The 16708-nt window shown below is 44.8% G+C and overlaps 1 protein-coding gene across 2 annotated transcripts in view; it reads left to right on the forward strand.

The window, feature by feature from the left end:
* SENP7 (SUMO specific peptidase 7) overlaps positions 1-16708 on the forward strand; it is a 96834-nt gene that overhangs the window by 27642 nt on the left and 52484 nt on the right. For both annotated transcript variants that reach the window (XM_089652923.1, XM_089652922.1), the window contains exons 5-7: positions 110-198; positions 8356-8483; positions 14669-15020. In XM_089652923.1, coding sequence (XP_089509049.1) covers positions 110-198; positions 8356-8483; positions 14669-15020 — 569 coding nt within the window. The remainder of the gene's footprint in view (positions 1-109; positions 199-8355; positions 8484-14668; positions 15021-16708) is intronic.

Genomic DNA, 16708 nt, shown 5'->3' on the forward strand with positions numbered 1-16708 from the left:
AGACTTTGTTACAACTCAAACTGGTGAGTGGTCTTCTAATGCTTTTATTTTAACCACTCTGTATTTTAATGTAAGTGAAATCACACTAATTGTTCACTATGATTTTTAGGAAACCACATTGTAATGATTTTAGAGAGTGGAGCCGAGAAAGAGAAGTTGGAAATAAATATGAAGCATGTAGTCCAGTGGATCGTAAAGGTTGGTCTTTAACCACTTTCCACCTGCAATCTGTAGATTAACATTCCTCTGTGTAATACCCCATGCTTACAAAACATTAATCTATGTCTTTCTTTTGACAGTGAACCAAATAAATGTTCTATAGGTCCTTAACCTCATCCCGTCTGCCTATTGCCTATGACAGTGGATAGGAAGCTTTGCCGATGCGGGCTAACATACCTGTATGTCAGCCCTCATCGATTGGCTCTTGAGCATGCACCCGGGAGTGCGGCGATCCGAATGTCACCTAGATACAGCGAATCACATTACCGTTGTGTCCGGGCGATCACACGGTGTTTTACCATGTGACTGCTGTGACCAGTCACAGCACTCATATGGTAAAAATTGAAAGTGAAAGTAAAGATCGGTTCTCTCTGCTCTGTGTGAGAGCAGAGAGAAGCGATGCAAGAGTTTGTGAGTGTGCAGCAACCTGTCAGGCTGCATGTACACTCACTGCCCCCGTGTCCCTGATCACTGCCCATTGTAGTCTATAGTAAACAATACAGCCAGCCCTGTCACCTGTTCCAGTGCATACTATAACATGGCCATAAACCATACAGATGTCCAAATCACTGCCATACCAGCTTCCTGATCTCTACCTTGCCTCATACCAGCACCCTGATCACCCCATAGGCTGTACCAGTATCCTGATCAACACCATGCCCCATACCAGCATCCTGACCATCCCATATGCCGTAACTGCTCCCTTATCACCGTCCTGTCCCATACCAGCATTCTGATCATCGCCATATCCCATACCAGCGCCCCCATCCCCGCCATACCCCATACCAGCACCCTGATCCCCCCATAGGCTGTACCAGTATCCTGATCAACACCATGCCCCATACCAGCATCCTGACCATCCCATATGCACTACCAGCGTCCTGATCACTGCCATACCATCTTCTTGTTCATCGCCATACTCCATATCAGTTTTCTGATCACCACCATACCCCATACCAGCATTCTGATCACCACCATACCAGTGTCCTTATTACTCCATACCAGCTTCCTGATCATCGCCATAACTCACGCTAACATCCTGATCACCGCCATACGAGCGTCCTGATCACTGCCATATGTCATTCCAGTGTAGGGTCTCAACTGATCAATTTTCAGATATATATCACATAGTTTGTAGACTATAGCTTTCACACAGACTAAATAATATACACTGTTTTGGGTTATTTTACCCCACAAATGTAGCAGAAAACCTTTTGGCCTAAATTTATGAAGAAAGATTACTGATTTGCAAAATTTTACAACAAAAACTAAGCAAAAACATTTTTTGAATCAAAATTTTCGGTATTTCTTTATCGTACATCACGGGACACAGAGCAGGCTATTCATGACTATGTTGGTTATAGGCCATCTATGGTGAATGGACACTGGCCGACTAATCCGAGAGGAGGTCCTCCCCTATATAACCCCTCCTACACAGGAAGTACTTCAGTTTTTTCACCAGTATCTGTAAGGGGGATGGTCACTGAAAGTGTTTGTGCTACTGGAGCATACCTAAGGTCTAGTACAGTTCCTTCGAGAATCATGAACTTTAATCGGATCCATTCGGAAAGCTGTGAGCCAAAATGGATGGTACCCGAGCCTCGCTGGATAAGGAGAAGAATCCTCAGGGTTTTGCCTGTGATGCATCCTTGCTGCGCTGAACCCCGTGCAGATGGAACCCTGTGCAGTTTCAAATCTGACCAAGGCGCTTTCCAGCAGGGTGCTATACGGGTTCGAGGCAGTGGCCCCACATTATGTGGACTGGGTTCTTAAAGGCCTGTATGACAATACCCGCCGTGATGGGTGAAGGTTGGTGCTTGGCAGGACTGGTAAGATAGCTCCTTTTTTCTCTCTGTAAAAAAAGAGGAACAACAAAGCTCAAATTTGGAGGGTATTGTTGTTTGACAGGGTTTCCACCAGGGGGAGTGCTCATTGCATTTTTTTCTCTGCATATGCTTGCTTGTTGTTTTTGTCTTGAGCACCTATAGGGAGTGCGGCCGGCCATCAGCTGTAGGGCACATGCATGGCAAGGTGCGCGTGTGTATTCACAGTAGTGGCCAAAATGGAAGTCGCCCATATTTGTTGATCAGCAGGCCTGGGCACACATGGATTGCTGCTGCTGCCGTTGAGGAATTCCTGTGGCTGGAATACAGAGCAGGCTATTCAGTGGGGCACGTGAGTACTCCCTGAAGGGGAAGCGTTGACCAGTCAGTCAGGAGCCGCCCTTGGTGGCTCATAAGGTCAGCAATTGCATGGAGTGTTTTTCTCCATTACACCTACTTAGATAGCTGTATCTTGTGGTCTGTGTTTATTAGTGGAGGTGCACAGGTTTTTACGCTGAAGTAATGTCTTCCAGAAAGCGGCGTGGGGGGATGTACAACAGCAAAGGACTCTTATGCCGCCTCCAGGTCCTGAGGTACCTAACCGAATGTCCGCTGTAATTTCGTCTCCTGTGAGGCCAGAAGCTAGTGGGCAGTCTGAGCCACTGCATTTATCTGTCATTTTGTCTACTACTGGGGCATCTGCCTTGGCATATGTAACCAAGGATGATCTTGGTAACCTTGTAACCAAAGATGATCTTTTCATCCTTAGCAGGGTTAGAGGATAAGATCGCTGAGATAATGGCATCGGTTCTCAGGGCACTAAGAAGCAGGAGAGATCCAGCCAGAAGTGGCAACTATTGACATTTGTCTTTCTGACCGTGGCAAGCGACTGCTTTGAATACTCAGCCAGGGATTTGGTGGATGTTCCACAATTTTTATGGTTTGCGGTTGATGCTCTTGAGGACTCAATTCAGCAAATTTCTCACTTGACTCTCTTATTAGTGCACATGCTCTGTGATTTGTGGCTAAAGAGTTGGTTGGCAGAACTGCCATGCAAAAAATTATTGGCAGTGTGACCGAGGAATGAGTGGAACAGAACACACACGGAGAGCAGGGGTACACGCAAGGCTTTTATTGAAAGGCAGAGAAAGCAGAGTTCTGGTAGGCAAAAGGGTAAGTCTGCAACATGGGGCTGGCACACAGCAGGGATAGCAGAGTTCTGGCGGGCAAAGGGTAAAATCTGTAACACAAGGCTGAACACACTGCAGGGATGGCAGGACTCCAGCAGACAAAGGGTTAAGTCCAGCACACAGGGCAAAAGGTTCGAGGCAGAATAGGGTTAGGTCCAGCACTCAGGGCAAAAGGTTCTGGGCAGCATAGGGTTCAGTCCAGCATGCAGGGCAAAGGGTTTAGGCAGAGCAGGGTTAATCCAGTACACAGGGTACAGCCAGAGGTTTGGTCTCCAGGACAGGGTTATGGGGTTTGGCCACAGCTCAAAAGCACCCCAGTACTGGATGGAGGACACACACACAGCAGGGTTGGCAGAGTTCTGGTAGGGAAAGCGTTAATCCACACAAAGAACTGGGCACACAGCAGGAATGGACAGGGATCCAGCACAACAGGGGCTAAGTCCTTGGCACAGGGTGGCACTCTAGCACAGCAGAGCTTAGTCCAGAGTCAAAGAACAACAATCGGGGCCCAGAGTGGCAGGCCAAAAACTGGTACAGCACAGTCCCGGAGTACAAGGCAGCAATTCAGGGACTCACCATCCAACAATGGCTTCAGCAGAGGAAGTCTAGACAGAGTGGCATGGAGAAGGAGGTCCTGAGGACAGAGATCCTACACCAACTCATCAGAATCTTTGGAGGGCTGTATGTCCTGACTGCAGCTTCAAGACCTGCAGCCATGATCTCCTCTGTGCATCACTGACGTAAGCTCTGATCATTCTCCCAACATAGGTAAATTATATTGTCCTTTCAATTTGACCAAACCTCAAGCCCCCTAGTGCCGACACATCTGGCTTTTCCCAGTTGCAGTACACCATGCTGTCTGTGCCTCCCGCTGAGATCAACCTCATCTCCCACCTCCTGCAGGGATCAGGAACTCATAGATTTAATTAAGCAGACAAGCTGACTGCTTGACACACTTGTTGATTTCAACACAAAAATAAAATAATATTCTGCTCTCCATCACAGGCAGGTTTTCCCTTTCATGAAGAGTGGTTGTTTGGGGGAGATTTGGACAAATATATCCAAAAGATTTCAGAGGAAAAGAGTTCCCTTCTACCTTTTTAAAAGGAGATCCAAGCACCCTTTTTTTAAGGTGTCAGGGGCTTCGAGTGCTGGCCCCTCTTCTACCAGGCAGTCGCACAGGTCCCAGCCTCCGGAGGTAGAGCTTAGAATCAAAACCCGACAGGGCCGTGGGTACAAAAGTCATCCAAGGCAGATCCAAAGTCTGCCTTCTTTATGAAGGGGCGCCCCCACTCGTTCGGGTGGGAGGAAGGCTTTTGAATTTTGTTGCTTCCTTCAGGGCTCTAATCCAAGACAAATGGGTCATTTCCACGATTTCTGGGGTACAGACTAGAATCCCAGGTCTTTCCCCCTCCCCAGTTTCTAAAGTCAAATGTACCAATAAATCCAGAGAAGAGCTCTATTTCAGGCACTCGATTGCCTATTGTCTCGGGGTGATCATGGAGGTTCCACCAGACAAAAGCTTTCAGGGGTTTTATTCAAACCTGTTTACAGCCCCAAAGCCAAATGGGGATGTAAGGCCCATTTTGGACCTCAAGGGGCTATATCGGTTTCTAAATGTCCGGTCTTTTCCTATGGAATCAGTTTGGTCAGTAGTGGCCTCCTTATAGGAAGGAGTTTTTTTAACGTCCATAGACATCAAGCACGCACACCTACATGTGTCAATATTCATTCCTCACCAAACATTTCTGCGGTTTGACGTAGGAGCTCAGCATTTCCAGTTCATAGCACTACAGTTTGGGGTGGCCACGACTCCCAGAACTTTCACAAAAATTCTTGCTGTGGTGTTGGGGCTACTCAGAACTTGAGGGGGGGGGGGGGGTTGGGTATCGGTCATAGATTATCTAGACGATCTTTTGCTCAGAGGTTGGTTGGTGCCAGGTCTCAAACAGGATGTGGTCCTTACGATGCAGATCCTGGAACAGCTGGGCTGGGTGCTCAACTTCACATCAGCCCTGGAACCAATACAGAGCCCTGGAGTATTTGGGGTGGTCCTAGACATAGTTCAGGCAAAAGTATTTCTGCCTCCAGGGAAACGTTGTGCCCTGAGGAACGAGGTTTGCCGTTTAAAAGCCAAGAGGTACCCTTCAATTTGCCTCTGTATGAGTTGCTGGGGAAGATGGTGTCCTCGTTAGAGGCTATTCCCTATACCCAATTCTACTCTTGACCACTGCAAAGGAATATTCTTACTGTTTGGAACAAGAAGGTTCTGGCCCTGCATTACTGTATGTCTCTGTTTTCAGAGGTACACAAAGCCTGAATTGGTTGTTGATGACTCACAAATTGGAGAGAGGGAGATCCACTGATGCCAGCGCCTCAGGTCGGAGGGCTGTCCTGGAGGAGGACAGCGAACGTGACTTCCACTGGAAAGGGTTCTACCCATCAATGTCCTGGAACTTTGGGCAGTGAGGCAGGCTTTGAGGTATTGGACATCCAGGCTTCAGGGTTGGCCTGTAAGGATTCAGTCCAACAATGCCACAGCATGCATCAACCACCAGGGCGGTACCAGGAGTCGAGGTGCTCAGGAGGAGGTGAAATACATTCTGACCTGGGCAGAGAAATATGTTCCAAGTTTGTCAGCACCCAGCTTTACGGTCGCTAAATTTGATGGCGTGGCTAATGAAACCCAGATCCTAAAGGATTGGGGAATATCGGAATCTGTCATCCCCATCATTGGGTTGGGTGCTAGAACGGTACTCTCTAGAAACATTTATTACAGAACTTGGAGGGCTTACATTCCCTGGTGTGAGGTACCCATGAAAGTATGTGATTGGTAGGATTCTGTCATTTCTTTAAACAGGGTTGAAGAAGAAATTGGCTGTTGGTACCATTAAAGGCCAGGCTTCAGCATTAGTCCCTCTCCTCTTTCTGTGTAGGAGGGGTTATATAGGGGAGGACCTCCTCTCTGATTGGTCGGGCAGTGTCCATTCACCTATAGGTAGCCTATAACGCACATAGTTATGAATAGCCTGCTCTGTGTCCCGTGATGTACTCCAAGAAATGTATTTTACAGGTAAGTATGTAGAAAAAAATCCAGTTTTTTTTTCATTTATATCAAAAAATAACAAACCCAGTGATGATCAAATACCACCAGAAGAAATGTGTCTCAAAAAAATTATACAAATTTCATATAGGTACAGTGTTGCTCAACCGCGCAGTTGTCACTCAAAGTGTGATAGTGCTGAAAGCAGACAATTGGCCTGGACTGGAAGGAGGTGAAAGTGTCCGGACTTGAAGTGGTTAAAAAAAAAAAGTATACAAATAGGTAAATTAGCCGCAGGGGTCTATATAACAATGTCTTCATCTAAGATTTACACAACTTTCACCCAAGATTCCCACCCATCTCAGTAAGACTTGATTGAAAAAAGTGTTACACTCGAGGAAAAGTGTTTTGAATTTGGGTGAAAATATTGATAAATATACTGAATAGAGTTTTATATTCAAGTTATCTGACACATAGGGGTTTATTTACTAAAGCTGGAGAGTCCAAAATCAGACTCCCTTCTGCATAGAAACCAATCCGCTTCTAACCTCAGCTTGTTCAATGAAGCTTTGGCAATGAAACCTGGAAGCTGATTGGTTTCTATGCAGAAGGGAGTCTGATTTTGGACACTCCAGCTTTAGTAAATAAACCCCATAATAACACAGTTAAAGTGATTGTAAAGGTTCATTTTTTTTTTAATAACAAACACATATTTACCTGCTCTGTACAATGGTTTTGCACAGAGCAGCCCTGATCCTCTTCTAGGGTTTCCCACTGGTGGTGCTAGCCTCTTCCCCCTGCTGAATGCCCCCATAGCAAACTGCTTGCTCAGGGGGCACTCATGCATGCTTGCTCCTGAGCTGAAACACACAGAACTCTGCTTGGCCCTGCCCCCTGATCCCTACTCACTGGCTCTGATTGATTGATTGACAGGAATAAATAAATTACTAAAAATACATTGACACTATAATTGCATAAAACACTTAGTACTGATAAAAACATTAAAATTACATTACGTGAATGCACCACTGGAGATATCAAGTATAATAGTCCTCAATCATTCATGTAAGCAATTTTATGCCTTTTGAATATTTTAATAGTTCATTACGTTTTTAACACTACTAAGGGTTTTATGCAATTATAGTGTCAATGTATTTTTATTTATTTGTGACCCTTATGGGCAAACATTGTGTGTGTGCAATTCAATGCGACTTGTTTCTATGATCACACTTCTTAATGTCATAACCAGCTGTGTACAATTTGGGCCATTATTCATACACACCCCAGTGGGGGGAGTCTGCTGGACACTATGTGATACCACTATGTAGCTTTATAAAGACTATGTAGCAGGCAGGATTGGCTCTCGAAACGCATCAGCCATTTGCGGGTCTTCTTGAGGTTTGGGAGTTGACCTGGTGACCTGGTCGCTTTGAGATTATGATGCTTTTAACATATAATTGTTTGTGTATATATTTTGTTTTAATAAAAATTCTATTCTCAGGTAATGCACTAGGCTGTTGTGCCCTTTCTTCCATTGTTTTTGCAGTTCACATTTGGGTTTCCCTTTGACTCTTAGAGGGCAGCAAGGCCTGTGCAGGAGATGGACGCTTAAAGACCTGTACTGTTCATATCATCCCACAACTTTTGAGCGCAGGGGACATTTTTCTGTTTTTTCCTTTTGATGGGAGGACAGTTCCCTTGCTTGGGGTTATAGGCAGCAATAGAAACTGCTTTAAGAGTAACCCTGCACCAAAACCAATTAAAATGTAAAAGAAAAAAAGCTTTTTTTTTGGGTTGTGTTTCACTTTACAAGTTCCATTTGATATTATTATTATTATACAGGATTTATATAGCGCCAACAGTTTGCTCAGCACTTTACAATATAAAGGGAGACAATACAGTTCAATACAAGAGGGTTAGGGGGGCTCTGCTCCTTGAAGCTTACAATCTAAGAGGGAGGGGGATATGAAAATAGGAATTTTATCAGAAAAGCCAATATGCTCATTGTATAATACTTTTTTGCAGCAAAATGCCTATTGTTTTATGAATGAGACTAAATAGCTTTATGTTCACTTTACAGATCAAACACAAAAGTCACCATCTAGTAAAGTCTGCCGTGATGTCAGCAATACATCTATTTCTTCTGGATCAAGAAAATCTACTAGTCTTGATCAGGAAAGCCAAGGTTCATCAAAAGCACAAGAACAGGTATATGTAAGCCTCCATATGCACACCATGATGTCCTAAAGGAAATCTCTATTGAGAGAACTGTGTGGGCCACCATAGCTGAAATCCTCTTTTTAAAATGCTCTTTGCTCAGCTATTTATTGATCCAAAGGTTTCAGTGCTTTCTGATGTGAAAGAATTATCCAGATTAAAATCAATCAATCTCTCTTTCTCTCGTTACAATTACGAAAGCAACTGGGGTTTACACATGATAAACTAAAGGAGACCATATAGTAAAATGAAAAAAAGCTTTTGTCTATATCCCTTCCTCGCTCCCCCACTATCAGTATGCCTTTGCTTTTTTTTTGCTTTTTTTTTTTTTAAACGCTATCCTAATTTTTTTTTTCTTTTTAACTATTTTCTTCTCTACACTGCTGCTGAAGGTTCCCCCACTGATTTGCAACTATCCAGGGTGATTGTCCTCATCACAGCTATTGTACTGTACCTGCCCTCTCATTAAAATCTCAAGTAGTAAGCTAGCGGGGCCAAGCATTGGGAGCTCACATTTTTTCCTTCCTATTTTTCCTTTCCTTCATATTTTTTTAGTTTCTGGGTGCCAATTTTCCCAGTTTTCTGCTCTGGCTTTGCTATGAAAGGCGTTATGAACTCCACGAGTTCTGACATTTCCTACTTTTACCAGGGAGACTTTCTGGCTTATGTGGACATCAACAATGCTTACTTACATGTGTTCATATCTCCAGCACATCATCTGCTTTGTTGTGCCATTGTGGCATCTGCATTGTGGGATACTGTAGCTACCTCTTGTTGAGAAAACAGTCAGCAAAGACTCTGTTGGACGAATTGTCTCTGACTATCCAAATGTTACAGAGGTTCGTATAGATCATGAACCTTCAAAAATTGCTAGGAGAACCTAATGATCGCTTGGAGCATATGGGTCTGGTCCTGGCCTTGTCTTGGGCTAAGTGTTTCATCCTCAGATGAAGCTTCAGACTCTTCAGTTTCAGGTTCAAACTCTTTAATACTGAAGCAGAGAATCGGATGGCTTCTGAACTGAAGTCTTGGGGTTAATGGTAGCTGCCTTTTGAGGCAGTTCCCTCTCCCCAATTTCACTAAAGACATCTGCAACACCACATACGATCATCATGGGACAAAGCAGGCCTGTCTATGTACAGACTGATTTGGTCGACTCTAAGTGCTAGGCAATTCCTGGCTTGGTGTCTCAGGAATCCAGAGTGAAATAAGCACTTTCTTCCCATGTTTTGGAAGTTTCTTATGACAGGTGCCAGACTGTTGGGCTGGGGGAAAATTTTGGATACCTTGTCAGTGCAGGGGACTTGGTCATCAGAGAAAACCCTCTCCAGTAAACATCTTGGAGCTTGGGGCAATTTGGCTTTCCCTTCTGCATTAGACCAACCTGCTGGAGAGCCATGTGATCCAGATTCACTCATACAACATCAAGGCATTGGCGGTGGAAGAAACCAGAAACTTCACTGTGGCAAGAGAGGTAGCACGGATCCTGTTCCGAGCAGAACTGCAAATGGCAGGCAGGTAGGTTTTTTCACCTGGTAGCATCTGGACATGGGAAAGTTGTCTCTACACCCAGTGGTGTTCCAGGACCTGCATCACAGGTGGGGGATGCTCAACGTGCACCTCCTGGCCTCCAAGTTCAACACCAGACTTGGCAGGTTTTGTATCTAGGTGCAGGGCAGTAGCATTGGCTGCTCTAGTGACTCCATGGTTGCAGTAAACCCTGACTGATGCCTTTCCTCCTCTGGACTTTCCTCCTTGCTTGGTCCACAGAATAGAGTTACAGGGCACTCCAGTGATCCTGATTTATCCAGATTGACCCAGATATGTGGTATGACAACTGTGTAGGACTTCTAGCAGATGCAACATGGGCCCTGCCAGACTGTCCAGATCTACTCTCACAAACGATGATTTGTCATCCCGTTTCACCTCGCCTGAAATTTCTTCCTTGCCTTGTTCGTAGGATCAAGATGGAGGGCATTCCAGTAATCCTCATCTCCCCAGATTGGTCCAGGTGTATGTTTGTACGCCGACCTGGTATGACTTCTAGCAGATGCAGGGGCGGACTGACCATTTGGAAACTCGGGCACAGCCCGAGGGCCCGGGGTTAGTAGGGGGCCCCATGAGATGCCCCTGGTGCCTTTTTCATAGGCTTTTTTGAGTTTGGGCAAGGACACAGGGGCCCCATGATCCCCTATTGCCTGGGGGCCCCATGAGTTGTCAGTCCGCCTCTGAGCAGATGCACTATTCATCAAATAAAAATTTCCTTCCATGGTCTGAATTTGGTTTGAGCTGTGTGAGTCCCTCAGTCACTGTTTCTTTCAGAAAGATGGATTCCTTTTTTGTCTTTCTGGATGGGTACCAAACGGGTCCCAGTTTTTGGTTCCACAATCTCCAGGTGGGTCAGTCAGACCATCATTTATGCTTGTGGTCTCAAGTATCAGATCTTCCTTTACTGTTTACTGTTCGGACTCCTTCCATTAGGTCTGTGAGCACCTCTTGGACTTTTACACATTAGGTAACTGTTTCTCAGATTTGTATAGCAGCCACCTGGCCTTCTGTTTACACATTCTGTAAGTTCTGCCTAATCTGAAACTGTTTCAGGCATAAAGTCTTTTAGGTGGCTCTTTGTTCTCCAGGTATGTAACAGAACCGGACCCAATATGCACTTGGGTATTTCCGTTATAATGCCGCTTCCCCATCCAAACGCCGTCGACACGGGCGCCACTGCTGACCATACGAGACGAGACCAGTCTTGTATTAAACCAGGAAATATACTGCTTTATTTTAACACAGACACAAGATATAAACATTCAAGGGAACAACCCACCTCCCTGCATAAGGACACAAGGCGGGGCAAACCAAATCAAACAACAAGAAACACATCAGCAGACAGTCCCATCAGGGGGAAGGGCTGCCGGAAACACCCCCCACCAAGCCAATACACAAACACATACATCCCATAATAGTTTTCTCCCAAGCAAGACACACAATAGAACAATGGGACACAACCACATGGCATTAAACAATGACCAACCCCCCACCCCACCTATACATGTCTACACAATATCAGGACATCTCACCCTGCACCCCTAACAGGCACAGGGTGACTTACACATAAGAGGGATATGGGGAGCTGAGACAGGTGTTTCCCCACCTCTCCAGGGTGAGCTGTGTTCCATGGGCCCCCCACCCAAAGTGACTCCCGTCACATATCTCCCCTTTCGGCAGGAGACTAACACAGGAGTAAACCCCAGATGGGTGGACTCCGAAGTTAGTCTGTACTTCCAGTCCCCCAATGCCAGTGCCCACACAGTTCCCCAAGCAAATTGTCCCACACAAAGCGTTACTCACCCAGCCAACCTCTGCCTCTCTCGTAGAACATACCCGCCCCCTGGGCAGAGTTCAGCAATATTTGGCCCTGTTGCCAGCTCTTCTGCTGGAGGCGCATCGGCTTGGTTCCTCCTCAGCAGAAAGTTAATCAAATCCCCAGTCTCCGGAACTGGTGTCTGGGGATAGGGGTCCACCATCTCCTGTCTGTGGAACCCAGAAGATGTTACAAGTGCTGGGCAGAGGCTAGCAGAGCTCTGCCCTTTTGTCAGCACTTCAGGTTTGGGGACGGCAATCTCTGGAATTTCCACTGCCGATTCTTGGGCATGCTGCTACACGTTTTAGCAGTTGCCTGTATGCCCTTTCCAGATGCTGTTCTTTCATCAGTAGGTATTCCAGTTCTGGTTCAAGCTCTGAGATCCCTGTGAGACCGAACATAGCCTCTCCGTCTTCTCACAGGTCCTCAAGGGTAGGTTCTCCTTCATTGCCAAACACAAAAAGATCTGTAAGGCTCTCCCACAGCAATCTAGGGCCACCAAAGTCATATCCCTCTGGAGAGCATTCTGTTGTCACCCCTAAATATTTCTGCACTACATACCATTGCAGAACCCGATATCTGTTGTCCAGCTCTATCTCCTGCTGGACCAGCCTGTCCAACTCAGTCACCCATTGCTCTTGGGGTCGCTCTCCCAGGAATGGCATCTGTAACATCCGATGGTCCCTGGCCCATTCCCCTGGGGTTGGATAAAACTTGCCCTTGTACATACCAGCAACCTGGAGGGCTCCACTCCACAGCAGCACCCGAATCCGCTGCCTGAGCTCCAGGTACTCATCCGCAGACACAGTCCTGGGGTATGCTGCAAGAACGATCCGTAGCAGCCCTGGGAACTCTGATGCCAGGTCCATATCTCCACTGGGGTGACCGATGTCTACGTTCCTCATCTTGAATCCCGGTGGTGGTTTGGACGTGTTCACAGCTTGGAAGCACAATCCCACCGCTTGCCACCAATGTAACGGAACCGGACCCAGTCTGCACTTGGGTATTTCTGTTATAATACCGCTTCCCCGTTCGAACACGCCACTGCTGACCATACGAGACTAGACAAGACCAGTCTTGTATTAAACCAGGAAATGTACTGCTTTATTTTAACACAGACACAAGATATAAACATTCAAGGGAACAACCCACCTCCCTGCATAAGGACACAGGGCGGGGCAAACCAAATCTAGCAACAAGAAACACATCAGCAGATAGTCCCATTAGGGGGAAGGGCTGCCAGAAACACCCCCCACCAAGCCAATACACAAACACATACATCCCATAATAGTTTTCTCCCAAGCAAGACACACAATAGAACAATGGGACACAACCACATGGCATTAAACAATGACCAACCCCCCACCCCACCTATACATGTCTACACAATATCAGGACATCTCACCCTGCACCCCTAACAGGCACAGGGTGACTTACACATAAGAGGGATATGGGGAGCTGAGACAGGTGTTTCCCCACCTCTCCAAAGTGAGCTGTGTTCCATGGGCCCCCCACCCAAAGTGACTCCCACACCTCAGGTGGGCTGATTTTTGGTGTCCCAAAACCTAAAGACTTCCTGTGTACTCATCCTAAAATCCTTTTTTGGAGTCTGTAAAGGGGCACAGGTCCCATCGCTCTTTATTTAACAACATGCTCTTGGTACTGCTTTGCTACAAAACTGAGACATTCTGGTAGCAGGGGGGATTGACTGGATTATTATTTTGTTTGTGAGTGTCCAATCCTCCTGTAAGTGGCAGTATAACCTGGAGATTTAGACTCACACATCAGAGTTTTGTAGCTCAAAGTTCACAAATTCTCAACAAGCAAAAAACCTATTATTTTCAATAGCACTTGTTCACATCTGAGCGTCCTGTCGCTTGTAACAAAACGCCTTTCACTCAAAAAAGTACATGAGCTACTTTTCAGGCAGAATTGAGCATTTTTTTTTGTCCCCATAGACTTCAATAGAAAAGTGAGACACAAGCATTTTTTTTTTTTTTTTAGTTTTTTTCAAGCGTTTTGTGCGTTTTCTGCTCAAATAGCAGCTGTGCACCCCTTTTTTTTTAGCAGCACTCCACACCATTTTGTTGAAAAACGCCTGGCAAAAGCTGCAAAAATGTGCAATTCACCTCCAAAAACCACAATGCTTGAAAAAAACTATTGAAAAAACACTTGAGTACGTGATGCTTAGGTGAGAACGTAGGCTTACTGTTCCTCAATAAACACCAAGAAAAGGATTTTACACTGTGTACAGTGTTTTTTTTTTTTTTTTTTCTTTTGGAGATTGGGAAAGGCTTAGGATGTTTGGAATGTCCATATTGCTGTCTGTGCTTTTATATCCCGATGACAACCACACCACCAAACCAAACATTTTGGCTGGAGTTGAACTTTAATTTACATATTTGCTCAAAGTTTCAAAGTGAAAGTCCTGAAATGTCAGCAAAGCAAGTTAGTTGATAGCTTAAGCTGTTAGCAGAGACCACTTTTCTTTGTTTTCACCACTTCATCATCAGCAAGTGTACATGATGTTTCTTCACTTCCTTGCAGTGGAGAGTATGCATGCTCATCAGCAGGTGTGGACATTCACACATGGGTGAAGTTGGGGAACATGTGCATGCAATAGTGACCAGCAGTAGGCTGCCATTTGCGTATTCATTTTGGAATGACCCAGTCTGGTGCTAGAGAGACAAATGCTAATGTTGTCAGTTTCGAACTTGTACATTCACAAATTTGCTTTATATCTTCTATTGGTACATGTGAAAATACACGAGACAACTTGTTGAAATTGTATGCCTTTCCATTTGATTTACAGAAGAGTGCTTTGAAGGGTAATGAGGTGTCACCAGCCAAACGTGAGAGAACTTATTGCTACAAAAGAGCAGAATACCAGAACAAGAAAACGTCACTTTCTCCTTCTTCAACTGACCCATCTAGCTCTTCCACTGAGCCGTTTACAGACCACACTTTAACCTGCACTTTAGATTCACCAGGTAGAAAAATTATTCCCAGAGAGAAAATGAAAGAGAAAGCTGAAGAAAAAAACTCTTCTGATGATGGATGTCCCTCAGATACACCGAAATTCCATTCACCACCGTCTGTTACTTACAGCAAAACAAGAAGAAAAGTGCTATTGGCCACAAATGACAGTATGGAAATTCTGCCAAGTAAGCTATTTTTAAAATTTGTTCCTTGTTTTGGTGAAAGTGGTAAAATTTTAGATTTCCTTTCTTTTTTTGTGTCTGGCAATGGTCACTAGGACAGATGGAGATGGTGAATCTCCTTAGAAGGGTCACAAACCCTACCTCACTCCATAAAAGAAAAAAAAGTTTTGTCTTTATATATACTTTAACTCATTAACTTATCAGTTAAAGTATATGTAAAGACCTGTTCGTATAAGAGAATTACAAAGTTAGAACTGAGGAACGTAATGCCCGACCCCTGCCCTTCTCACCAACTCCTGACAAAGGACCAGCCAATCCCACACAGTGCTGTCACTTGCATAACAATGCCACTCTCAGCTGCACCGTGTGCAAAGATTTTCCAGCTCTTGGGACTACAAGCTATGTGCCGCAGCCAGAGAGCAATTGTCACTGGGTTAAGTTAATTAAGCAGTTAATCCTTTAAACTCTAAACTGCCGCCAGATAGCTTTGGACTTATCAACCCTTCACAATATTAGGAAAAACAGATATGAAAAATAAACGTCAGTACACACACTGTCACCCAAGAAAGGGATATTCAGAGGATTATATCATATACAGTAGCACTTTTCGAGAGACAGGGATTCTTTTAGTTTGCATTAAAATCCTTAAGGACAGTTTTAGCACCTTTCAAAATAGGGTTTAATGATGCACACACCAAAATGGTGCAAATAAAATATTTACAGAAAAAAATATGTTACAAAGAAATGACCCCAATAAAGCAACAGAGAAGTAAGGAGTTGAAAATGAAGAATACTTGCAAAGTCCTTGGTTTGAGTCCAGTTGTCCAATCAAAAAATGGTGCTGTGGCTCTCTCAAGTCCGGTTTGGTGCTCCTTGGTTGTTGTTAAAACATGAGCTTTAGGAGGGTCCTGACATTTCCTTTTTCTGTCGTATCAAAGGGTTGTTGCCATAGACCATCTGACCAATTACCCTGTTTAAGGGGTGGGTGCTGGGAGGTCACCACGTTTATGACCAAGTCCCAAATACAGTTTTGTATTGTTATCTTCCATTATGTACAGGTTGCATTCTGGAAACTGGTAGATTGTTCAGCATTATATTTCATGTCCAGGGGCAAACTCAGGAGAGAGAAGACTGGTATCTCCGCTTCTGTGTGTGCTAGCTTAGTCATGTATGACCTTGATTTGTTCACCAGTAACAGATTGCATAGCTGTCAGTACAGTCTATTCCTGACTTGGCTGTGAAAGTTGCAATGTTAATGTTGTAATTGTGACCTGCAGTGTTATTTGTCAGCTGCAGTAGTAGCTGTGTAAGGCTACTTTCACACTGATCCTAGCAGAAACGCATATGCCGTATTTTTGCCACATTTTTTTTTACAAGACATGTGACTCAAAAATGCACGGCGGGTGCGATTCTGATGCATTTTTGCCACATTTTCCATTCATTTCAGTGAGGAGGTGCATTTTTGCTGCAATTTTATTAAATTTTTCTTTCCCGCACCAAAAATCCAGCATTTTAAAAAGAAAAAAAAAACGTAACTGACCTGCAGCGGATCAGTGTGAAGAGTTCCATAGGAATACATGGTCACATGTTTTTCTTCCACTTTTTTAAAGAGATCGGTGTGAAAGCAGCCTTAATTGCTGCCAGTTCCTTCACAGCAGCTGAGAGTAAGTAGTTGAACATGGAAAAGGCGT

The sequence above is a fragment of the Staurois parvus genome, unplaced genomic scaffold (assembly GCF_062004578.1).
Source record: "Staurois parvus isolate SC_StPar_1 unplaced genomic scaffold, SC_StPar_1.0 ptg000696l, whole genome shotgun sequence".
In the NCBI taxonomy this organism is placed as follows: Eukaryota; Metazoa; Chordata; class Amphibia; order Anura; family Ranidae; genus Staurois; species Staurois parvus.